This window comes from Podarcis pityusensis (assembly GCF_964106645.2).
Source record: "Podarcis pityusensis genome assembly, chromosome: 1".
In the NCBI taxonomy this organism is placed as follows: Eukaryota; Metazoa; Chordata; class Lepidosauria; order Squamata; family Lacertidae; genus Podarcis; species Podarcis pityusensis.
Genome location: NC_138028.1, coordinates 27,361,574 through 27,386,882, shown reverse-complemented (window position 1 = coordinate 27,386,882; position 25,309 = coordinate 27,361,574). Strand labels below are relative to the sequence as shown.

At 42.5% G+C, this 25,309-nt stretch overlaps 1 protein-coding gene across 1 annotated transcript in view; it reads right to left on the bottom strand.

Annotated features, from left to right (window-relative positions):
- The window catches only part of SEL1L (SEL1L adaptor subunit of SYVN1 ubiquitin ligase), a gene marked incomplete at its 5' end in the record, with an annotated part of 35,666 nt that extends 13,572 nt beyond the window's left edge, over positions 1–22,094 (bottom strand). The window contains 15 exon segments of the mRNA XM_080974170.1: positions 741–803; positions 1,604–1,681; positions 2,020–2,088; positions 3,416–3,472; positions 5,519–5,673; positions 6,859–6,940; positions 8,340–8,399; positions 8,495–8,548; positions 9,807–9,969; positions 11,080–11,185; positions 12,076–12,243; positions 15,485–15,710; positions 16,418–16,455; positions 21,639–21,827; positions 21,830–22,094. Of these exon segments, the coding sequence (XP_080830296.1) occupies positions 741–803; positions 1,604–1,681; positions 2,020–2,088; positions 3,416–3,472; positions 5,519–5,673; positions 6,859–6,940; positions 8,340–8,399; positions 8,495–8,548; positions 9,807–9,969; positions 11,080–11,185; positions 12,076–12,243; positions 15,485–15,710; positions 16,418–16,455; positions 21,639–21,827; positions 21,830–22,094 (1,773 nt within the window).
- Between the last annotated feature and the right edge of the window lie 3,215 nt (positions 22,095–25,309).

Below are 25,309 nucleotides of genomic sequence, written 5' to 3'. Positions count from 1 at the left end.
ATAAATTCCCATTTGTCCAGCTTGGAAAGTCGGTCAGAACAAAAATGTCTTCAGCTGTTTCTGGAAAGTGTGGATAATGGGCAACTGATATATCACGGCAGACAGATATTGATACTAGAAGGGGAAAGCTATATTGAACTTGAGCCCTGGCAATCTCAAGTTACTCTACGTGGGCTTCCTGTCTGGTCTCAGATCTAGCAGAAGCTCCCTTTCCTTGTGATTAAATGGGATTCCTTGTGATTTATGGGACAGCCCTCTCTCTCCTTCTTGTTCCCAACACATCCTCAAATATGACCTTCCGTTATCCAGCACTGTCACACAGAACAGCCAACCCCACTCCCCCACCCGGCTCTCTTAAGCAACTCTGTATTTTCTCCCTTGCTGCACTTTATTGTTTTGATTCTCAGAACTTCCTCATATTCTCAAAACCTACATTTTCTATGAAGCCTTTGGCAAAATCCCATATCCCCAATGCCCAAGCATAATTAATCACAACTACATATAACTGAAATATATGTTCTTTCCCTGTTTACCTCTGCCTTTCTTCCTCTTCACCCCTGGGTCAAATTATGGGCTTCAAGCCCTGCCCTCTTGCACCCTAAAGCACCATGCAGAGTGATGGCACTACATAAATACAAACGGCTTTAATTTTTCAAGGCAAGGGAGTCACTTATTGTACACATAAACGGCTCTTTCCTAGAAGATTAGTACTGCCACATTAAAGTGCCAGGCAGACTTACCACTGGAACACCTCTTCCGTACAGATAAGCCATCCCTAGGCCACTCTGCCCTACTGGATTGCCCTAAAAAATGAAAGGGAATAAATTGGAATGCAATTACAAGTTTGAATCTAGATCTTCACCACGTATTTCTAACATTCCGAAGAATAAAAGAACACATGTTTTTAGGCCTTCAAAAAAGCATCACAATGCCAAGTTTAGGCCTATCGTATGTGCTCTGTAAAATTCTTGATTCCATCGAAAGCTAGGACAAATTTGATGTCAGACACTTGATAGCTTCAGGCAGTGATGAAGGTATAATTCTTGGGCTGAAGGCATGTGAAAAGGAATGAACTGTTATCTCAAAGTGCTGATTTTGACCTTCAAAGTTCCAACTAGTTTGAGAACTTATTATCTGAAGGACTGCCTACACCTGTACAAACTTATGCAGGCAATAAGATCTATCTCAGAGGACTTGTTCATGTACCTGCAGTTAAGCTGGGGCACAAGAAACAGAACCTTTTCTGTGATGACAGACAGAATTGTGCAACTGCCTCCTTACAGAGCTGCCGATTTTTAAATGGGCCTTAAAAACTCTTCCTTTTTTCAGACACTGGTCCTGTTGGTGTTCTATTTGTTTTAAACTGCTCTCTGTCTTAGGTTATTGATTATATAACTGCTACTATCAATTTTGTATTTTATTTCTTTTTCTGTAAACTGCCTCTGACAACATCCAAGAATGATTTTATAAATAATTCTGAAGACAGTTTGGGGGCCTATGTACCGTCAGCACAAGGCGTCATGCGCCTTATTGACTGGGACCTCAAACACTGTACTTTTATGACAACTATGAAAATTAAAATGCTCATTTAGTAGAAACATACCATATCAGCAGCTTTCTTGAAGTATTGAAGAGCTGTCTCATTGCTTTGAGGTACAATATCACTTCCTTCTGAATACATCTGGAAGAACAAAATGTAACTGAAGATTATTTAGAAAAAGAGACATGAGCTGAGAGACTCTTTCATGCATAATGAAACTTTAGTACACTTTACTGTAACTTCCGCTCTAACTAAAGCAGAAACATTGCTGCCCAACTAACTAAAGTTCGAAAACACTTAAAGGAAAAACTTTCATGGTGGGGGGATGTAACATAAGAGCAGCCCTGCTGAATTAGACCAAAGGCCCATCTTAAGCACCCAGGTTCACCTTTAGATCTTTTTTTTTTTAAAGCAGTTAGCCAGTTGATTTCAGTGACAACCCAGAATATTTTCCCAAACGTACTGTGTGTCTGTCTTACCTTTCCCAAAAATGCCATAGCATGGGAGTTACCAGCAGTAGCTGCTTGATTGAAGTATTCAAAAGCTCGCTAGAGAATGGAATAAGAGAAAAGATCCATAATTATTGCTACATAATTGCAGAACTCAGTTAAATGTGCTCTTTGTTGTGTGGTTTGACCTGGCAATCTTGAAAACTTGGCAGTAATAACAACCAGCTTCACTGCTTATTCAGCCAAGTGAGCAAGTTTGTATTAGTTAACTAAATTCATAAACTGTTTACCATAACATAATGTCCTGAATCAATTTACAAGCATAAAACATGATGATACAGTAAAGAATACATAAACCTAACTGGCGTAAAAGTACCCAATTATTGGTGCTGCCCAAGTGCTCAGGAAAATGAAAACAGTTTTTCCTGGTGCCATAACAATGGAAGAGTTGGTGCCAGGCAAGCCTCCCTTGGGAAAGTATTACAAAAGTAGGGAAAGTTACTACAAAAATGGCCTATTCTCTCACTGTCACTTTCCGGACTGTCTTTGGGGGTGGTGCTCAGAGAAGGACCTCCAATGATGATCTCAGGGTCAGGGCAGGTTTATATGGGGAAAGGTGAGTCAGAGCCTCAAAACCACAACTTTTAATTGAGGCTGGAAACAAATTGGCAGTCAATGAAGTTGGGCCAGAAACCAGTGTTACATGTTCAAGCCTTCTTGTCCCAGTTAGCAACCAACCTGCAGCATTCTGCATTAGCTGTAGGTCCCAAATTATATTTCAAGGCAGTGCCACATTTAACGCAATACAGCAGTTTAACCTGGATGTTTCCAGAACAGAAACAACCCAAGCCAGGCTTTGGTTCAGGTACACAATGTAAACTAGATTCTCATTTCAGACAGATGTATGATCTTATATATGAAACAGCTTAAGAATACAAGAGCTGAGATACACCTTGTGCATTAACATGCTCCTTGCATGTTCACTTTCCTAACTTCAAGATTTCTATTAAATACTGAAATTCTTAAGTGCTTATTATCAAACAGTCATAAAACAGCAACAGAACAGATAGCTGCTGCATTATACATATAGCATTCCAGTTTCAGCCCAGTTACTTTTTATATGCACCCAGTTACTTTTTATATGAACTGCCCTGAGACCTCCAGGTATAGGGCGGAATATTAATTAATTAATTAATTAATAATACTATTACAATGCAATTAATGTGCAACTAAAATTGATTGACTGTTAATTGATTACTAATGGTGCAGCAATAAAACTGCCAGCACATTTGCAAAGCTAAGCAGGGACCAGGATAGTTTCAAACAGGATGGGGGACAGCATTGTAGGACACTGGACTAGATGACCCTTCCAACTAAGACTCTATGAACCATTCACTGCATTACCAAAATAGCAAATGAACCATACCTGATGATTTTGTTCTACGCCTCTTCCGCCATGCAGATGCAACTGCCCAAGTCCAACCTAGAACATTAATTGAAAACTTGTCATGTATATAATGAGCAAAACATATTGCAATAAGGGAAAGAAAATACTTTGAGGAGGTGATTGCCCTGCTTCATTAATCACAATAACCTGAAGCCAGCAAGCAGTGATAAATTACTGATACTGTACATTAAAATAGGGGTGGGCAACCCTTCTGTTGAGGGACATGTTTGCTCAGGGGTCATCTGTCAGGGACCAAGTCTCAGCAGTGGATGGGGCCCTGAGTCAAAAGGAGGCAGACCATCTCATTTTCTCCCTTTCTCCCTCCCCAGCAAGCTCATCAGAACTCTGAACTGATCACTTGCAGAGGGCCTTTGAAATTAGGCTGAGGGCCATGTGTCGTCCTAGGGCTGCAGAATGAATGTTTTAGAGCAGAGGTGGGCAAACACACACATAAGATGAAGCAGTTTTGCCTAGACATGACATTTATGTTTCAACACACCTATCTTTTTCTTTTTAAAAAATAAAATAAAATTCCTTTGAGTTCTACCCATACAATCCAAATTTCCTTTTCAATTCAAGCCACTGTTTCCTAGCCTGTTTAAAACTTACCTAAATGCAATGATCAGATTCGAGAGCCTAACTAAAGAAAACCTTCCAGTACAACACAGCCTCAGATCACACACAGGCAACTGGCTTGCACTGCTTTACCAGTATGCTATGACTTGAAAACTTATGTGTTTTAGAGTTGTTAAGGTTGTTAAGTTGGATGTCTGTAGGTTATGAGTGTAGTTTTATGTCTGGTTGTTTTTCAGATACAAAGTTGTTCAGTTAATGCTGTGTCATGATGTATCTGCCAAAAACTCGGTCAATCGTGAATTTCACAGTGAACTGTGGACAACAAGAACCTCTTGGATGGGCAGTTCCTGCTTAAGAAACATAAGAAAAGGCCACTGAATGTGCTGAAGACAAACAAATGTGTCCAACTCTGAAGTGTGCTGCACAGAGCACAGGTGTGCCGCTAAATGGACGCATTCATGACTTTACAGGAGGACAACACACACATTTTAATTAAATTTGACTGTCACTCACATTTTGAAAAAGTGAAGGAGACCACAATTGTCTCTGTTCCTCTACCTTTAGAGGTCATGCATTCCTCCCTAAAGCTCTCATGTGCTCACAATGCCACAGACAAACTGGGGAACCTATGATCCTCCCAGTGTTGCTGGACTACAGCTCCCATCATTCATGACCAGTGCCCACACTGGCTGGGGCTGATTGGCATTGGAGTCCATCAATATGCAGAGGAGGATCAGAGACTCCTATCCCCAGTTTAGTTGCTATGATACAATCTTTCTCACCTGCCCCAAAATGTCAACCTTTTATTGTTATTCCTTTTAAAAACAAATATCATGTACCAAATCCTGTAAGCGGTCCAAAAAAATGTGAAATAAAACTTTAACATTGTTGCTGAAAATGAGTATTTAAAGATATTAAAAAACAACGATTAAAATCAACAGCAGCTGAAAAGAAATAAAACACACGTATTTTTAGTATGTCTGGACAGGCATTTTAAGCAGGTACCACAAAGAATATAGTGAAGGCATCTGCCTGATGTCAATAGGCAGGGAGTTCCAAAGTGCTGCCAAACTAACAAAAGAACCGTTTCTTATAATGCGGAACAAATATTGTACGGAACCTGTAACGGTGCTAGTTCTGCAGATCAAAGAGGTTGGGTGGACACATATGGGGCAAGACAATCCCCCCAAGAAAACTGGTCCCAAGCCATTAAGGCCTCTATATAGCAATACTACATCCATGAACTTGGCCCAGTATCAAACAGGCAATCAGTGCAGTCCTTTGAGCAGAGGCGTTGTATGACAGGGTCTCATTCATGTCAGCAACTGTGCTAACTGCAGCTTCCAGATTAAGAACAAGGGAAGCTCCACATAGAGCGCTTTGCAGTAAACTTATCATGAAGTCAGTGACGTTGATGTGTGGCCTATAGCTTTCTAGCACTTTCCTTATATGTTGCTGTTATACCATTCTCCAAGAACAACCATTTCCCATTCTATCTAACCATACCTGTGCTTGAACATCTCCTTTTTCAGCTAGGAATTGGTAATATTGTATTAAATCTTCCTCTAGCATCCCACTTGCCATTCCTGGATTTTCTACTTCATCTGGAAGACGAATTCTCTGCACCACTGTGCCCCCTGTTAGAGAGATGTCACTAGCCACTAGAGAGAGAAGAAGAACCCTGGTTAGCAGTTACTCAAATACAATTGCTCAAAAGAAACAGAGAGGAACCATTCCAGTCAGATTCAGAACTGTTCTGCACTGCACACTTGCCACCAAGTGCAGAATCAAATGGCTGGCTGCAGCTTCCTCTCTGTGTGCCCTAATAAGTGTACCTCAGCGGCACACATTTGCACATTTTTATGCACAAACTTAACACCCCTTGCACATACACCTAAAAAACCCAAATGTGTGAACTTCCCCTCAAAAATATACAAAAGCCCTATAAAAGAGGACGAGGAGTTACCAAGCATGGGTTGCAAGAGATTAAACAGAAAACTGTAACAGAACCATACCTTGTGTGTTAGAAACAGCCAATAAATCTGAAATGAAACCTAAATCAATATGATATTGTTGACAGTAGAGACTGAATCTCTTAAAACTAGGCTGAGCTACAAAAAGTACAGTGGTGCCTCGAAAGACGAAATTAATCCGTTCTGCGAGTCTCTTCGTCTTGCGTTTTTTCGTCTTGCGAAGAATGGCTATTAGCGGCTTAGCGGCTATTAGCGGCTTAGCGGCTATTAACGGCTTAGCGGCTTAAAGAAAAAGGAAACAAACTCGCAAGAACTCGCAAGACATTTCATCTTGTGAAGCAAGCCCATAGGGAAATTCGTCTTGCGGAACGACTCAAAAAATGCAAAACCCTTTCGTCTAGCAAGTTTTTCGTCTTGCGAGGCATTCGTCTTGCTGGGCACCACTGTATTCTATGCTTTCGCCACAGTGCAGATTCTCCGTTCAACCTAAAAATCAGAGCCAGCACACCCATGAGGCAGGGTGAAGCAGCCACCTCAGGCAGTGGAAACGCAAGAGGCAGCATCCCACCTGGTCCATCACTTCTGCTGGCAGTGGTGGGGCAGGCAAAACAGAGAGGAGCAGCACATTTCTGTTTCACCTCAGGTGGAGAAGCGGGATGGGCCGGTCCTGCTAAAAATGCATAATGGCTGTTGTACCAACTTCACTTTATGTGAAGAGGCTAATCTTATTTCTGTTCAAGGCACACTGAAGAACAGAAAAAGATATCCATACTTTCACATACTGACATCAACCTTGACAAGCACACAGTTCAGTGTGGACATTTTAGTTAATGGGAAAAATATAAATAGATGTTTAAACAAACATACACATACCATGATTGGCTACTAGACGGTAATGTGTGAGAGCAGATTCACAACTTTGAAGGACTCCTATCCCAGCCCAGTACCGGTAGCCCTAGAAAGAAGCCACTCTTGTTATTCCAACTTACTATTAAGACGACAAAATAATAATAATAATAATAAATCCATCACAATTTGGGAATAGTACACAAATTTTAAAAATGGATCTTGCTGTTTTATAACTGAATTTATTTCAAGCAGATGGTGACACGAGAGAAAAGGTTAAAGACAATCATCATATTCAATGTCCTAGGTTCAGATTTTGTTTTCATGAAAAATTATGAACACAGTTATAATTCTGGCATTTTTGAACATGGAAGGCTTTCTTAAAAACATCCACACAGTGGTTCCCTGCATAATAGCTTGCAACTTTGGCTTATGAGAACCCACCGAAAACCAAATTTTTTTGCGTCTTTCTCATCCTGCATATGTGACCAAAATCTACCACATGCAGGAATGTCTCATTAAAAAAATAATAATGAGGAAAGTTAACATGTTTGTGTAGACAACTGGGAACAAAAGGCTGCCTGTGCTGCAAGCAGTCTCATGCAGGGGTAGGGGAACTGGTGGTTTGGACCAGACCACCAACATATCCGTAGCAGAGATTCAAGGAAGGCCACAGAAGTGCCATCTTCTAGAATCACCACTAGAAGGGGGAGGTGGCACAGCATTGTGAGCATTGGAGGAGACACACAGCCATGTACTCCACAGGCTTGGAGTGCCTTGAAGCAGCAGTTCCCCAAGTCCCTTCTTTGCCACTGCACAGCTGTTTCCATAATAGCTAAACCAGGGTGTGAACTTTCATCATCCTCTCACAGTGATGTCTTCCCTCACCTCTGCCCCCTGGTGGTCCAGCTGATCAGGAAAAACAGCTGAGCAGTACCAAAGAGAGCTTGAATGTGAGTGTGCTTTTGTGTGGCGCCCCTGCCCACTTTTGTTTTAGCCTCTGCCACTGCTGGCATGCACTCCTCTGGGATGACTCCTCAACTGTGGTCTAAGGAGAGATGTTGAGGATTTACAGCTGCACATTCTTAGTGTTAAGTTAGGAGCAACTGCACTATTTATACAGCAGGATTTGAAGAAATTATTTAATACCAATGGACTGATTTAAAGATCTTTGGACTCAAGAGATCATCGAGTTGAAAGGGACCCTGAGGATCATCTAGTCTAACCCCCTGCAATGCAGGAATATGCAGCTCTCCTGTATGGGGATTGAACCTGCAACCCTGGTGTTATCAGCACCATGCTGCAACCAACTGAGTTATCCAGCTGGTCTCAAGTACTAAACATGGAAATGTTGCACTTAAAAACAGACTAAGCCATAAAAATAAAATGAATGCTTCAGAACGGAACACCTTGTACTTTTAGATATTGCAATATGCTTTCCTTTTGGTAATATGATACATTGCAGGTTTTATTCAATTACTTGTGTGTTAGATGACAAATGGACTTACCAGAATCATATGCGCTATCAAATTTCCTCCAAGGGCACCAAAAGTGTAATAAACTAGTGCCTACAGAAAAAAAGCAGAGGCTGGTTAATAACATTATTTTTACTGGCATATTCATCAGAAAAAGACTTGGGGAAACATCAGTAGAATTGCCATACCTTTGCTTGGCTGGAATCAACACCAAGGCCAGAGGCATAGAGAAATCCAAGAGCCTGAAATGGAAGAACACAGTTCACAATTGGCAATTTCAGGACTGGTTTAACTACCATTACAACCTGCTTTACAAGGTTACTGTGCTTATATATTTATTGTTAATACAAAGTATGCAGATAGCAGGATTATATCCATGCAATATACCTGACCTTTCAGGCACAGTGCAAGGGTTGCTTATCTGGCTTGAGTAAGTCACAAGGTTTTTTTTATTTATTATTTAATCTTTAAGGTGTTACAAGAAACTTACACAACTACTCTTTTGGAAAATATGGATTTTTGCAACAGTACGTAGCTTTTTAAGTAAAAGGATTTGAAATATTGTCCACATAACATGTTTATGTTAGTGTCAACAAACTAGGCATTTCACAACAGTAACCAGGCAGAACATTTGCAGCGCAGGAAAGGAAAACCTGAATCTTAAATCTGAAAGCAACATAGTACGGTACACAAGCTAAAAGTTTATTATGGAGATTACTACCCTTAGAGTTTGTTTGTCTGTGAGCCCATCTAAAAATAGGCTTGCAGTGAGAATAGGAGGAAAACCTCACAACAATGCAACCTTTTTGCTCCTCAATGGGCTAACCCCCTGCCCCGCCAACCCCAACAGAAAAGCTACACACAGGATTTTATTTTGGCTCCAACTCAGTGAAGATTAGGTGGATACCAAAATATGTGATATGCTTGTTGAGAGATTAAAATGGAATGGAAAGTCAGGTTTTACTAATCTCAGTAATAAATTTGCCGTTAAGGAAAAAGTATAATTTAGACAAGTAATTCTGCATCACTTTAACGACCTCGTTTTTCCTTTCTGAAGAGGAAAAAAACCTAGCTGAAGTCTATGAAGCTGTTTAAAAATGGTATGAACATGACGCAGACGTAGTTCTTACTGAAACCACCTGTCCTGCTTGGCTGACCCTGAGAACTGCTGCCATACCTCTCAGAGCAACTGAGCATGATCAATGTGAATAGCTGAACATGTGCTTTGATACGAGCAAACTATTTTAGGTAACACCAAACGAGCAGGCAAACCTTACATCAGCCATAGGTGCCCTGGAGGTATATGAGGCCTTATAACACAGAAACAGTGACAGCAAAACAGGTTGATCATTGCTTTTGGCAGATTGCATGCAAGGAGGGCTGCCAACGAGCAGAGGAAATGCACACTCCTTAGAACAAACCACACAACGCAAGTCATATGCAATTTTACAAACGTTCAAACACTGCTTAACAAAGGAGGACACTTTAAGGTATACATACTGTTTGCCCCTTAGGAGACCCTTCTTCAGTCAGTTTCTCAAAGAGTTCTTTAGCTGACCGAACGTTTTGCTTCAAGTAGTCCCCAAACAACATGGCGTAAGACACTTTTTCCATTGCTTTTGTATGATTCATGTCAGCTGCTCTCATAAGATACTGATAGGCTCTTAAAGAAAAAGAATAGGTGTGAACATAAGTAAGTAAGTAAGTATCATCTGCAAAGCGATGACACCCAACTCCAAATCCACAGACACCCAGCACCAGCGATTCATGTTGATAGTAAGCAGCATGGGGACAAGACAAAATTTTGTAGAATCCTGTAAGGGCACAAAGTCGAGCAGGAACAATCTGCTATGCAAGGTAGGGGTAGGCATAAAATGGTGCTCCTCTCCCAACACAGTGAGATACCCCCAGAGCAGAACTTTCCAAACTTTTCATGTTGGTGACACACTTTTTAGATAGGCATCATTTCGCAACACAGTAATTCAGTTTTATTGGAAAACTGGAGGTTAAACTAACCCCTTTCCAGCCCCGGGAGGAGTGTGGGGAGCGTTCAGGTGACACAACTACACACTGCAGCTGACATGCTAATATGTTGTGACACGTAGTTTGGAAAGCTCTGGCCTAGAGAATACCATAGTGGAAGGTACTGAGAGCCATGGAGAGGTCCAGCAGAACCAACAGAAAAACACAACATTGCCCAGTTCATAGCATGGACCACCCACCACTGTAACAAAGTAAGTTTCAGTCACAAAACCAGGCCAAAACCTACACAGGAAAGGATCCAAGGAGCCAGTATCATACAACAAATGTTCTTTGCTTGTTTCCTAGATAGCCAGAACCCAAGTAGTTTTAGGGTATGGAGGCAGTTCCTCCGTTCTAGCACAGAAGACCTACACATGGAAGCTCCCACTTGAGACTGTAAACAACTATCTCTAAGGCATGTCTGGTGAGAATGTAGAAAGAAGCCTTCTCAGCAGCTGTGCCCAGGTTACGGATCCTTCTTGGGCTTTTCTGCCACCTATCCAAGATTACAGTTACTCATATACTTGGATGAGACAAGTTAAACTCATTACAACAGTTCTTTAAAATTTCACTTGCTCCCCGTAAGTGCAAAAGTTCTATGAAGTTGGATTTGAAACCACTGCATTCCTCTTTATGTATTATTTGCAACTGAAAACAAAATTTTAGCAGTATAAAATAAAGTTGGCCAGTCACATTTATAAATTTAAAAACTGGCCTAATTCTCTTTCTCTCTCACACACACGTAACTCACTCTTTCTTCTGGGCCTTTTTACTGCTTTCATTAAGGATTTTCATTCCAGTCTGGTAAACATCCTCTGCCTCTTGCATTTGTCTTCTCCTATTAGATTCTTCTTCAGCTTTTTTTTTTAAAAGAAAAGTATAAAAAAGAGTAATTAATACTTTAGCCACCAAGACACTGTTCACACTGTTCTCAGGGCAGCTATCTGGACTGTTACAGAACGCCACAACCTACATATTTCACATTGGGTTCCTGTGCTTTTAACAAACCACTGTGCTTCGTATTTCTTTGTCTTGCAGAAGCCAAAAGGGGAAAGGCTCAGAAGGAAACAAAGTTAACCATGAACTGAAAATAGTCAAAAGTATACCTAGCACAGAGTTTGGTGGTCATGTTAAAAAGAGTGACAAGCATCTTCTTGAACTCTGGAAAGTAAAATCATATCCTTCTCTTGAAAAAAAGAAATCACGCTTACTTCCACTTTTTTCATTTAACTGTTAATGTGAAGATATATTTACTACTTCATGGCGACCAGAGCAACTTTTATTCTCCCAGCAAGGTTAATTTACAGTTCCTTAACACCAAACTGCATGCTGCTGTCAGTTCCAAGTTTTGTCCCCACAGCTTTTTCTTAAGTAAAAAGCACCCTTTCCCAGCTTCTTTCCCACCACTGTGGGGGAAACAGTGGGAAAGCAGCTAGATCAAGGGAAATTCACAAAGCAAAAAGGCAACAGTAACCTCATCTTGTTTTGTTTTCAACACTGGGTACTTGGAGGTTCCCCAAATAATCTGGCTAATTTCCTGTTAGAGCCATCTAAACCACTGGCCACCACCAGACCTTGGAGGAGCCTAATCCACTTATTATTTTGTCTGGCCCAAATAACTTCAGCAGATGACCCCCAAGTCCTATTGTTCTAAGAACAGGTATTCAATTTCTGTCTCAGCACCATTCATTGACTTAATCTCACGCAGGTCAATAATGGAATCTCTTAGCATAGCTGCCATACTTACTTTCACAGAAGCCCCACTTTTGATCAGCCTTGTAGTCATAGGTTGTTGCACACCAGAGTCTACCGTCTTCCCTTCCATCTGCAGTACATTCTGAGTATTCCTTCTCCAGAAAAAGAAAGGGGAAGTAGCATGGCTCACCATCTGCAGTTCCTCCAATGGCTGTCAAAACTAAAAACAGCAACAGCAACAACAACCCAACATATCTTGCATTATTAACATATCTTGAAGGAAGGAGCTCAACTGCTGCTAAGAGTTTGTTTTTACCCAGCTTTTTAGTTAAAATAGAACATGTGGCATCTTTTGGTATTTTCCTTTCAAAATGTAGAAACTGTCTATAAGATTGCAACCTAAATCAAAGTATCAATTTTCAGTATGGCAATCTTATCCCAACTTCCCTGGGAATAAACCCCACTGAATTCAATAGGCGTACACATAGTTAGGATTAGTTAGAAGCTCTGGAAATTACAATAATTCAGGAAATCACACACACGAGACTGGTAGTTCACTAATTAGTAATTATCGCCTGGCAGCAAAAGGACCACATGTGTGCAAAGTTGTTTACAGCATGTCTCATTGCTGTTGCATAGCGATTCAGACACATTAGGCAGCTCTGAACACTCTCACATACAGTGTACATATTTCCTGTTATTAATTATCAAGCTGAAAAGCAATTTGACATTCAGAAGAACTCAATAACCAGGAGAAACAAAGCACTGTAAAGTGAAATTCTCACTGACACACCTATTATAAGGCTATTGCTTGATTAAGTTGATTATAGAGGAAACCTCTCCCACATCTACTTGAATTCAACAGGTCTTTCTGTGCTAAAGACATAGGGGAAGGCCTGCCAAACCTTTGGGGCCAGGGGGGTGGCGGAAATGGTTACCACATTTAAGGAGCAGAAGTGGAGGTAGGACCAGGAAAAGGTGCAGGCATGCAATCTGCTCATCAAACCGGAAAAAGCCTATATCAGTCACCACTGATTGTTTAAAGAGAGAAGCTGCCTGCACCTCTCCTCTGTGATGGGGGCTGTTCAATCCTAGCATCTAATGAAATCTGGGCATATGGAACTTCTACTTGTGCAACTTTCTCTTCTCCTCCCACCCTACAGCTCCCGGTATGCCCCCAAACTCCTGCTCCAGAGGGCTGGGGGACCCTCTGGAGCAGATGGGGGTTGGGGGGAAGGGATAAAGTCCTGTTGCATCTGCTGGTGTGACAATGGATATTGCCAAAGTTTCTTAACAGAAGGAGAAAACAGCTTTGGATTTGTGCAGCTTTAGGTTTCTATGAGTCGTTTTCAGATGTAACGCTAGTCTGAAAGTTACATAAAGTCAGTGATTATAGTTGACGTGGCATTAGGAGAGAAGTTAAAATCAGGCAACACATCCTGTGTTTATCATGCATGAAGCACATCTATTCTCAAGTATGTTATAATTAGATATTTAAAAAGGTTTCATTACAGTTTAGTGACTACTGCTTTGCTTGCAGTTTCAAACCTCTGGGAGATTCCAGGTTCAATACACTTTATTAACACTGGATATTCTTTGCACTGAGTAGCTGACAGTAATGGACAAAAACTGTCAGCCACTTGCCAGTTAAACTACAATGGTGACTCGTGTGTATACTAGTACTACTACTACTACTACTACCCACCACCACCAGGGAGTGGGTGGCGCTGTGGTCTAAACCACTGAACCTCTTGGGCTTGCTGTTCAGAAGGTCGGCGGTTTGAATCCGCACGACAGGGTTGCTCTGCCCCAGCTTCTGCCAACCTAGCAGTTCAAAAGCACACCAGTGCAAGTAGATAAATAGGGAGCACTGTGGCAGGCAGGTAAACACCATTTCTGTGCACACTGGCACTCATCACAGTGTTGCATTGCACCAGAAGCGGTTCAGTCATGCTGGCCACATGACCCAGAAAGCTGTCTGTGGACACCGGCTCCCTCGGCCTGAAGCGAGATGTGTGCCACACCTCAGTCACCTTTGACTGGACTTAACCAGGGGTCCTTTACCTTTACCTTACAGGGGTCCTTTACCTTTTTTTACTACTATTACTGCTACTTATAGTTATTGTTGTTGTTATTATTATTATCACCATCATCATCAACAACAACAACATATATGAATCAATTTACAGATACTGTAGAGTGTGTTTCGTTTTGAAACGTAAGAGTAGAATGCAGTTAACTATGATAAAAAAGCAATGTTGACTGTTCTTTGGAAATAAACAGATTTTTGCATATCTTTACACTTAAACTTCTCTAATGCCTTTCTAGATCAATGTTCTAGAGGTGGGAAATCTGAGAGTTTTATACACATTCACTTTCCTTGTACTCAGTTCCATGTTTAAGACCATAACAGCACAATCTTATATCTTCAGCTGGCTTTAGTCTCATATAAAGAGATTGCAACCAAAGAGGCTCTGCAGACTCACAAGCCGCTTGCCTCTTGCCACAAGCCTTCCCCTTATTAAAGCTAGAACTGGTGCAAAGCAGCTCTACGATTGAGCTATGAAAAGCAGACTTATTCCTTAAGTAGGCTCCATCAACATTTTGTACAAAGTTAACAAGTCTTACTTTTCCTCACCATGAACTAACAAGCTGAAAAACAGCCTTCCATTCCTACCCCTAAAGTTCAAATCCTCATAAATGCCAACTGGTCTTTAAACATTTGAAGATTCTCTTTTTGCCAGTTTTGTTTAGACCAAATTTCCATGGGAGGCTGCCCAGACACTGCTGCTGACTGCAGTATTCTGGATATGTCTGGGAAATTCCGGACGTATGGCATCCCTGGATCTTTAGTTGAGATTCCTGGACTAGATGACCCATCCAATTCTATGATTCTAAACCAACTGATTCTGTAGCCCTGTGGTGAATGCAAGGAATGCAAGGAATGCAAGGAATGAAGGAATGCAAGGGTTGACTACACAGCTAAACAAAGCAGTACCACTTTAAACCTGTATCAAAAGGGAATATTAGCAATTCTGATGCCACAATTCCATACCCTTACTTATTCCAGCTTTATGTTCTATAATGAATAGAAACAAACTTCGAAGAGAAGAATTGGATCTTCTACCACTGAAACCGATGCAACCCAAGGAATAGTATTTGTCACCATTAATGGACTGAATAAACTACATCAAGCCAGTGAAAAGCTGAGACCACAAGTTACTATTTCCTACTATTCTTGAGGAGATTTACCAGTTTTACTCTTAATTTTTAAAATTCAACTTGTGAAAAGTTATAAAACTTCAATTACACAGCTCAAGCAAAAGAGTATTCTTGCAGGGAAACACAAGCCCAAAACTTATTTTTTTATTTAGTCATTAATTCACTTTTATTTTGCACAGGGCAACCCAAAGCAACTTATAACCAACCAACCAACCAACCAACCAACCAACCAAGCTTACCTGCTTTTTGTGCTTCTACCTCTTCCAAATCCTTATTTAATAGGGATGACAGTTCTAGAGAATTTAGTTCCTCCAAAGTTCTTTCCTTTTCCTCTTCTTGGCTTCTGAAACTCTCTCCATCTTCAATGTGAGACTCAGGTTCATCAGAGTCAATGAAGATCTGACCTGCTACCACATGGGTTCCAGCTGAATGGTCTTTCACCTGTTCCTCAGAAGGCAAGGTTGTCTAGGGAATGAGCAGCAGGGAGAATTAAGTAGATAAAAGCTTCTGATCACCTCTCATATGCAGATGTTTGACAAATGCAAACAAAGCTGGAGTTTTTCATATTTAGGCGTACACTAAATGCATGCAAAGAGTCAAAGGATTTGAGCATTATTATTCTTTTGAATATGTGCCCTGTTCACTTACTCAGACTTACTTTCAGAATCTAGTGCATTCATTTAACATGTAAACCTGTTCTCTACTCACAGCAGCTCATCTATTTCCTACTACACTATCCTACCCCAGCCCCAAATTTTCTTTGGGTGAGATCAGATTATGACCATTTTCTTGTGCAAAAGAACTTTGGTTTCTCCTCTCCACCCTCAAACCCCTGCATCCCCCCCCACCCGATCTGCTCTGGAGGGTATCCCAACCTGCCACTGCAGGGACATCTGGAGGGTTTGGAAGACAGAATGAAGAAGACTCTTTGCACTATTGGATGTCCATTCATGCCATGCTGGATCTTGCCCACCATTTTTTAAAATCCAAGTTGAAATTACTGTTTCTGCTCCATGTCATGGAACAATTATAATTATAGTCTAAGGTACTTATATGTATATTTATTGCTCTTTTTACATTCCACATAATAATTCTTTTGTCACCTGTCGGTAACTGGAAAATTCATACTGGTTTTCATCAGCAAGAATCACACACGGAGATTCTGTGCTCACCTTTGATTCAAAAGGCTCCTCTTGAGTTCCTTCTTCATCTGTAAAATTAAACAGTACTTTAATAGAAGTTAGATGGAACAAAGGCACCTAAATTTTATTGAACAGAACGGGAATCCACTGGAAAGTATCAGCCACACAAAGCCTCTGTTTAAATTTGTAACTTTTTACAATTTCAAAAACAAAATATTTGAACAAATCATGCTCTCATCAAAAGTGTGGTAGAACACTTATTCTCCCATCCCAAATGTCACTCCACAGTTTAAGTTGCTTGTAGATATTGGTATCTTTTATTGGCATCTGATCTCTGCAATGTATAAAATATATTCTAGAAATAATACACTGTATTAGAGACAAGCTCTTAATTTTATAGCTCTACTAATCATAGGTAAAGGTAAAGGTACCCCTGACCGTTAGGTCCAGTAGCGGACGACTCTGGGGCTGAGGCGCTCATCTCGCTTTACTGGCTGAGGGAGCCAGCGTACAGCTTCCGGGACATGTGGCCAGCAAGACTAAGCCGCTTCTGGCGAACCAGAGCAGCGCACAGAAACACAGTTTACCTTCCTGCTGGAGCAGTATCTACTTGCACTCTGACGTGCTTTCAAACTGCTAGGTTGGCAGGAGCTGGGACCAAGCAACGGGAGCTCACCCCGTCGCGGGGATTTGAACTGCCGACCTTCTGATAGGCAAGCCCTAGGCTCTGTGGTTTAGACCACAGCGCCACCCGTGTCATAGAAGAGCCAAAAAATTGCATTTCATAGAAGAGCTCACAAAAAGGACACTGATAACATAAGATGAGCTTTCTGAATCAGGCTGAATCTAGTCTAGCATCCTGTTCTTACAGTGATCCACCAAATGCTCTGTGCTGTGTAAAGAAATATTTTCTTTTTATCTTATATTATCTGTTTTCATAAAGCTTGCAGGTTAGCAGTGAGAACTTTGGTTTCGTTTTACTTTTAAAATTAAACCTGCTGCTTTACTTAATGCCAAGCCAGTCATTTTGAGTCTTCATGGAAAAGATGTAGAAACAGCGCGGGGGGTGGGATCATACCACATTATTAGAAATCACCTAGTGTTCTCGAAGCTACAAACATGAGTCTGACCAAACTGCGGGAGGCAGTGGATGACAGGAGTGCCTGGCGTGCTCTGGTCCATAGGGTCACGAAGAATCGGACACGACTAAACGACTAAACAACAACAGTGGCAGACAGTGCAAATCCTAAGTAGATACGATTTCATCAAGATTTTTAATGAGTAGTTCTGCTTGCACTGGAAAAAACTCTGCTAGAGAACTGCAATGACGATACAAGGTCTATTTTTCTTTGAAAATTTATTTGCTTTACAACTATGAAACTGAAGTGATTACTGTATGTATTAAATTCCATATATAAGCAGACTAATATTAAGAAGACGTATAAAGAGAGAAAATATCAAGTTACAAATAATTTTAAATCGAACCCACTGAACCACCAGAACTGGTAACTGTATTTTCATGTATATCTTTAAGAGTGAAGCAAGCAGTGTTTCATTCTCATTGCATCATGTTAACATCTCTCTGAAGGAACAAGCTCTATATTAAGTTGTAGACAAACACAGCTGATTGTTAGCAAATAGACGCTCTTTCCAAAGCAAGGAGAAAAACAGGTCAAGTTTATTTAGTTGTTTTTTTAGTACTTATACAGTTTTTCCCTTAAGTTCAACAATTGATTGATATGTGAAACAAAAATTGGTGGAGAAGGGCTCATTGACTCTGTTACTGTTCCCAGCATTAAACTCCTAGAAAACAGATTGACATTTTATCTGCCCAACAAAAAAAGTAAATTTCTTTTCAAATAATGTGAGGGACCCTATAATTATGAGTATTGATATACGGCTATTTGGAAGCTTACTCTGCTCATATTTATTTTGACTTTCCATTATATGTTTTGGGGAAGTGGTTTGTCCATCTATGGGTTCAGGTGCTTCTTTAGCCTCTGAAGGTATTGTTGCCCAATTTGGTGTGATGAGTCCAAACTGTGGCGTTTGAGACAACTCAGAAGAGACCATCACCCAATTTGGCACAATAGTTCCTGAAACGTAGAGGTGATCTATATTTGGTTACCATTATATGACATTTTGAATCCAGATGGTGGGCTAAAACTTTCAAAGCTGAGAAGTGTCTGTTCTGCATTCTGGACAGCAGTATGATGTAACATGCTTATTCCCATCAGTGTTCTTACACTTGCAATTACAGTGGTACCTCGGGTTACACACGTTTCAGGTTACATACGCTTCAGGTTACAGACTCCGCTAACCCAGAAATAGTACCTCGGGTTAAGAACTTTGCTTCAGGATGAGAACAGAAATCATGCTCCAGCGGCGCAGAAACAGTAGGCCCCATTAGCTAAAGTGGTGCTTCAGGTTCAGAACAGTTTCAGGTTAAGAACGGACCTCCAGAACGAATTAAGTACTTAACCCAAAGTACCACTGTACTTGTAATGTCTTCCTGGTTTTTGTTTGAAAATAATATTAAAAATATTTTACAACGACAACACCTGAAAATACTGTAACCATATGTGGCATAAAAGTAACAGGGCTGTGCACTGGATTCGGCCAAAGCCCACACTGAAACAGGCTGATCTGGGCTTGGACCAAATTGAGTCAAGATAACCCCAGGTCAAGTCACCTTGAGCAATCTGGGACTGGGTGGGAAGGAGAGTCAGCCAGCATCTGCTGTCTGCAAGAGGACTTTCAAGGAGTTCTGACTGAGTGTGCCTGTTCCCAGCAGGGGAACACACACACAGGGTCAAACTGAACTGAACTGAACCCTGCACAAAATAGCTGCTGGGATTTGCAGGAAGAGAAAACCTAACCCCAGAATCAGGAGAGGAGAAGAGCTGGCTACTGTCCCTGTGCTGAGCCAGTGCCAAAGGACAGTCAATCTCTGGCCTCCAGGGTGGTGGTGACATCTGATGTTAGTGTCAACTGAGGGGTGAGTGAGTTGGTCCAGCTTCAGTGGTTGCTTCCCATAATGCAGCAAGTGGCCCAACTGTTGGGCAAGTGGCAGTCATAGAGTGGGAGAAGGTGGCACTGGTGGCTGTGGAAACAGCTGGGGCCGAAACCACACTGAGCAGGGACATGTTGGGGGCAACAATGTGGGAGTGGGGAATGCCAGAATGGGGATGCCAAGCAGGCCTACTATAGAGGTCGAGCATGGGCAGCAGCACTGCAGGAATTGCACACCAAGGGTGCAGTCTTGGTAGTTGCAGGGGTCTGCTTTGCTGGGATCCTTCTTGCTTGGAATGTGTTTAAGTAGCATTCAGAAGCCCTGAATCCACCTGCTCTCTGTAGTGTGGTCAGGAGCAGGGTGAAAAGAGATGTTCCCCAGGCTAGGTTGGGAGCCTGGGTTTTGGGTTTGTGTGTGTTTGTCTCTGTTGGAGAGCTCTTTTGGGGGTGGGGAAGCAGTGGAGACATCTTGAAATGTACATTGCTGTTTAAAACCCCCCCAACAAAAAACCAAAACTGGAACAAAGATAGGCAAATTACCTCTAAAGTCAAAATAGCTACGGTCTCTGATTCCTTATTTCCAGGAAGTGCCATAAACTTTCTCAAGGTTGAAGAGACAGAAACTAGATGTTCTTGTCCCTGAAAGGCTTTATGAGCAGACTTCCTGCTGGATCACATGACTGATGCTTTCAAAACCCATCTCGGGTATTTGTCAGCATGTTATTACAGTATTCAAGGAAGCCTATGACAAATTGACCATGCACACACTCTGGAATATCTAGAGCCAATTCCAGATTTCAGTCTTATCTTGAGCTGTGCACTTTTGCCAACTGGTCTTTTTAAATATACTTTGAGTGAAATCTAATGAAGTCAAGTAGACCGACTGAAATGAACTTGAACTTAAGTCCATAGATTTCAATTGGCTAACTCTGAATACAATTTAGTTGGCTATCACCCTGTGTGTTTAACTTATGAATTGCAAAATGCAAGGACTGTAATGTAAATCTACATCCACACATAAAAATGTGTTATTTTGTGGGAAAAGGATAGCATAAAAAAACCTCATTCCAAAGTTAATTACTGTATGCCAACCAAAACTTCACAAATATTAAAATGCTTGTGCCAGAAGACAGGAGGATGACACACTGCATGTTAATGGGCTTATCCAATGAAGTCATTGAGTCTGCAGGACCACTTGCATTCATGTCATGGAACTTCTCTACCCACCATACACCAACTGTGGCCATCCTCACCCTCACAAATCTGGAGATTCCCTCAACCCTCCAGAGTAGATTGGGGGATGAAGGGGAGAAGAGAGAAATGAAGTTCCATTGCATGAGCAGCAGTTATTGTTAGATACAACACTGTCCTTTTTAGTGTCTTGGTCATTGTAAAGGATAAAAAGTGACAGGCATTATGCATGGGAACTAGAAGAAAACACCTTCAGTCAATTCATGAAATGTCAAATGTGCTACTGTGCTGCACAACATAAACCCACCTGAGTCAGCGTGAGTGTGTGTGTATGGGATGCGGAAGAGAAGAAAGGCAGCAATATTTCAATTTAAAAGTAATTTAGGAGACAGAAGAAAAGCAGCATTAGGCCAGCCATGGCCCCAAAGGTTGCATCTCTTGGTGCAACCAAGTTACAACAGTCCCATTTTATTCACACATCTGAAGTATCTTCGCCCCACTCGCTAGCCCGAATCAGCTCACAGAGCTCAATTAACAAGACCTCTCCTTCCCTCGGGCTTACAATCTACCGCAAAACAAAAAAGGGGGGAGGCGGCAGCAAACTCAGGCACTAGTTTTTAGTTCCCTAGCGATCTATGGCAGGGTAGGTGCAAGCAAGAAGCTGCATGCAGCAGCAGCTGCTCCTTCTCCGGGGCAATGGATGAGAAGACCAGGCTGGTCTCCCCCAACTATTGCTCTCCAAATTCACCGGGAAGCACAATGCCAGGTGCCCTACGGAGCATGACATATGGCGAAGGTGAAGCCTATTTGACAAGGCACCGTACAAGCAATTTCAATGAGGGTGATGCTGACCCTGCAAGACAGGTGGGGGTGGGTGGGGGTGTAACGGGGGGGGGGTTCCCCTGCTAAAGCCCCCCTCCCTCGGCCTCCCTCTCAGCCCCTCTGTGGTGAAGGCCGCCCCTCCCTCTCCCAACCGCCTGTCACTCCCTCCCCCTCCCCAAACTCGGCCCCAGGAAGGCGAGGCCCCGCCAGGAGCGCCATTACTGACCAGCAGCGGCAAGGCCTGGAGCCGATAACAACAACAACAACGCTAACGCCGCCGTGGCCCACAGCAGCAGCGGCGGCGCCGCGACCCGCCTGGCCGGCTCCATCCCTGTCTCCGAGGGTTCCTTCCCCTGCCGCGAGAAGAGACACCAACGCCGCTGCGCCGTGAGGGGAGCCCCGGCTCCCGCCCCGCCCACTCGAGCAACCACGCGGCCAGCCAATCGCGCGCCACCGCCTCAGCAAGCCGCCCGCGCCAAGCCGGGTTCCTAGTGGCCAGCCGCCGGCGTCGAAGAGCGCCGCGGTCCCATTGGTCGAGCCGTTCCTCGACATGGCCTGTCGGAATTGGACGAGAAGCCGCCGAGGCCGACGCTCGCGTCACTTGCCTGCCCGCCCGGCCAATCGGGTGCGGAGGAGGAAGCCGCAAAGTTCGGCGCCCAAAGAGATTTTGTAAGGAAAGCATATTGCTTCCGGTTTCCTATCGAAGTTCCCCACCCATGGGAGCCCGGCTAAATTAATGGAAAGCCGTGAGCCATGAAGTATACCGCTGCTGAAGAGCACGGCATCTAAAGGAAGCCTCTAACCCTCTCTTGTTTTCATGCGGGTGCCTGCACTGGTGTCCTTCCACCACTTCTGCCCCTTACATGGAGGATCCCACTAAGAGCAATCTTGAACCGGAAGTATACATCAAGGACATTGAGACTATAGCTCTTTGATCTCGCGGAGCCCTCGCCTAACACAGGCAGGGCAACGCGAGCAGCAGGAACAGGAAGGACTACAATAGCCAGAAGGCATTGTGCGAAGGCGCGCGAGTGTATCGAACGCGTCCATCCAGGATACCCTTCCCAAAGGCCACGTTAAGGAAACTACATTACCCACAATGCCTGCAAATAATTAGAGAAACGAAGTTATAGAGACACAAAAGTTAGAGTCAAGCTCCGTCGTCAGTAGAGATATATAAGTGGAGTGACACACCCACTGCCTGAAGCTGTTTTCTCTGAAAGCCTGGTTCTGATCTACTGAGGCTTGAAATGACACCTTTCCAGGAAAAATGAATAGTGAACTATCACCTTTCCTTGTGATAATACAGCATGCTGTGGTCCCCCGCCTCCCACTCTAGACAGAAGTCCATACTCTTTGCTTCTTCGGTATTTTTCATGTAGGGAAATATGTCCCTCCCCTTTAGTTTTGAATAGTTCACATTTCCCTTTCAGTGAAAATGGAAATATACAGTACTATATTTCATTATTAGCCCCTTGTCGCAGGTGGGCGGTGGGAGCTGTCCGCTGAGTGCGAAGGCAGTTAGCCGTCAACTTCAGACGTTCGTGCTAAACACGCAAATATTGGAGGGAGGCAGCCAGCGCCCTATGCGTTGGGCTGCGCGCCTAGCCCCCTCCAACATACATTTGGCCATCTGAATACCAGGATGAATGCATGCAAAGGCGTGTGGTTTTATCCATTTGCTGAAGACTTATTTACTCAAGAATCTGCTACTGTTATTACTTAGCATTTAGTATTTGCGTTCTACCGTATTTTTCTGGTTTAATAATAATAATAATAATAATAATAATTTATACCCCGCTCATCTGGCTGGGTTTCCTCAGCCCCTCTTATTGTATTGAAAATCACCCTGGAATGTTCAATGTAATAAATTAATGAATATACTAAAAAGAAAAAGGTGGGGTTGGTGTAAAACATTCACCCTGGAACTACTTACTTCTGGGGAGAAAGCAATGTTGGAGCAGTTAAATGGCACAGGGTGCCTCCAGACTGTCACTGTTTTCCAGGAGGGATTCAAGCACCCAGTGGAAATTTGGCTTGCACAAAGTGACCTGTTTCTTTCTTGCAGAAGAAACCTGCCTAAAAAACTAAATGAAGCCAACATAGGGAAGTGACGGGGAAATGCACCAAAAAGTGTGGGATGAATGAATGATTAATTGGATGATGTGTAATCATCCGACAAGCAAATCAAGATGGGTACTCATCATTGTATAACTGCCAGGATGAGCAAATAAGAACAAATGCATAATAAAGACCAGATACAGTATAACTTAACTACGGTGCACACTTTCCCCCAGCAAATCAGGATGAATGCTGAATAAACCGGAGGAGCGCATAAGCAACTTTTATATAGGAAACACTGATCTGTGGAAACTGAAGTTTAAAAGCATAAACTGAATCAGCAACAACTCAGCAGAGATGTATATTGTGGCACACTACCCCAGTCTCCAAGTGGTGTGAGAGTCCAGGGGTTCCAGGCACTTACCCAGAGTGTGTGTTTCCTTTGGAATGAGGCATAGCAGAGATTGTCTTTATGATATATGATATATTGACACAAATGTACAACCTGAGCCTATGTTGGAAGGGCTCACAGCATTAACACCCTAAGAGGGTCTTGCTTCTCCCACAGTCACAGTCCTCAATCTCAGTAGAAATCAATTGCCGCTCTGCCTCTCTTACTCCCAGGCTGCTGCTTTCTCCTTCAAGCATCTAGGTCTTATCAGCCCACTCTCAACTCTTGCCTTTGTCTTTCACAGATAAGGCTAAGCCATAGTTTAATAAACCATAGCTTAACAAACCAGCTCACTGTGTTAGGAAACTAATTGTACAAACTGCTGCAGTTTATTTAGTAGAACACTTCCTTTCAGAAGCTGGTGCATATTTACTGTTGCAGAGAAGAAGAAGAAAACTTCAACAGTGAGGGTCTGTCAACTTTTCAACCAGTCCCTGTAGCTGGATCTGCAGCCACTATTAAGCAACAGCCCCCCCCCCATGCTGTGATCAAACTACAAGTAAAGGCACAGCAATGAGGGCTGGTCAGAAAGCTGCAACTCCACATAGCACAGCCAGAAATGAGATTTTGGCATTTTGTAACAGTGGAATGGTGCGCGTGAGGTCAAATGAACATAAAAAGAGGCCTGCTGGATCTAGCCAATGGCTCATCTGGTCCAGCATCCTGTTCTCACAGTGGCCAGCCAGATCCCTATGGGAAGCCCCCAAGCAGGACATGAGTGTAGCAGTGACCTCCCCACTTAGTATAGAGAGGCACAGTGCCTCTGACAGTGAAGGTGCTGCAGGTGGGAGAATAGAGCTGCTGCAGGTACATGTGGCTGCCCCTATTTCCATCTGTGAAGTCTTGCAGCTATTAAAGCCTCAGGGACCTTGCAAGAAAAAGAGGTCTGCTTGTAGCATAGCAGTAATTTCCCCAAGTTGATATGTACAAATCGGAGGAAGAAGCTAGGTTGGTATACCGACAGCACAGCCCTATGCATATTTACTCAGAATAAAGTCCCCTTGATTAAATGGAACATGCTTCCAAGTGTATATGCCATAGACACTGTATGGGATTGAAGCCTATCCATTGCCTGAGGCCTAGAAAAGGCTGGTTCTCATATTTAATGCTCTCCCTAACCACTGATTATCGTGCCAACTTTTATATGAGCAATTCCCCCCGTTTGTTTGAAATGAAATAGTACTGTGTCTTCTGACTCTCAGTTCTTCGGCGATTGGCAGTGGCAGGCAAAGCTCCAGGCTGCATATATTGTGGGAAATAATTATTTAATGGGAATCTATCGCTGAGAAAATAAACAAACATCTATTAAGCTTTGTGGAACAAGATCTCATATTTGCTAAACAGAGTAGCAGGGATTTTTATAGTTAGTGCACAGATAATTTTAT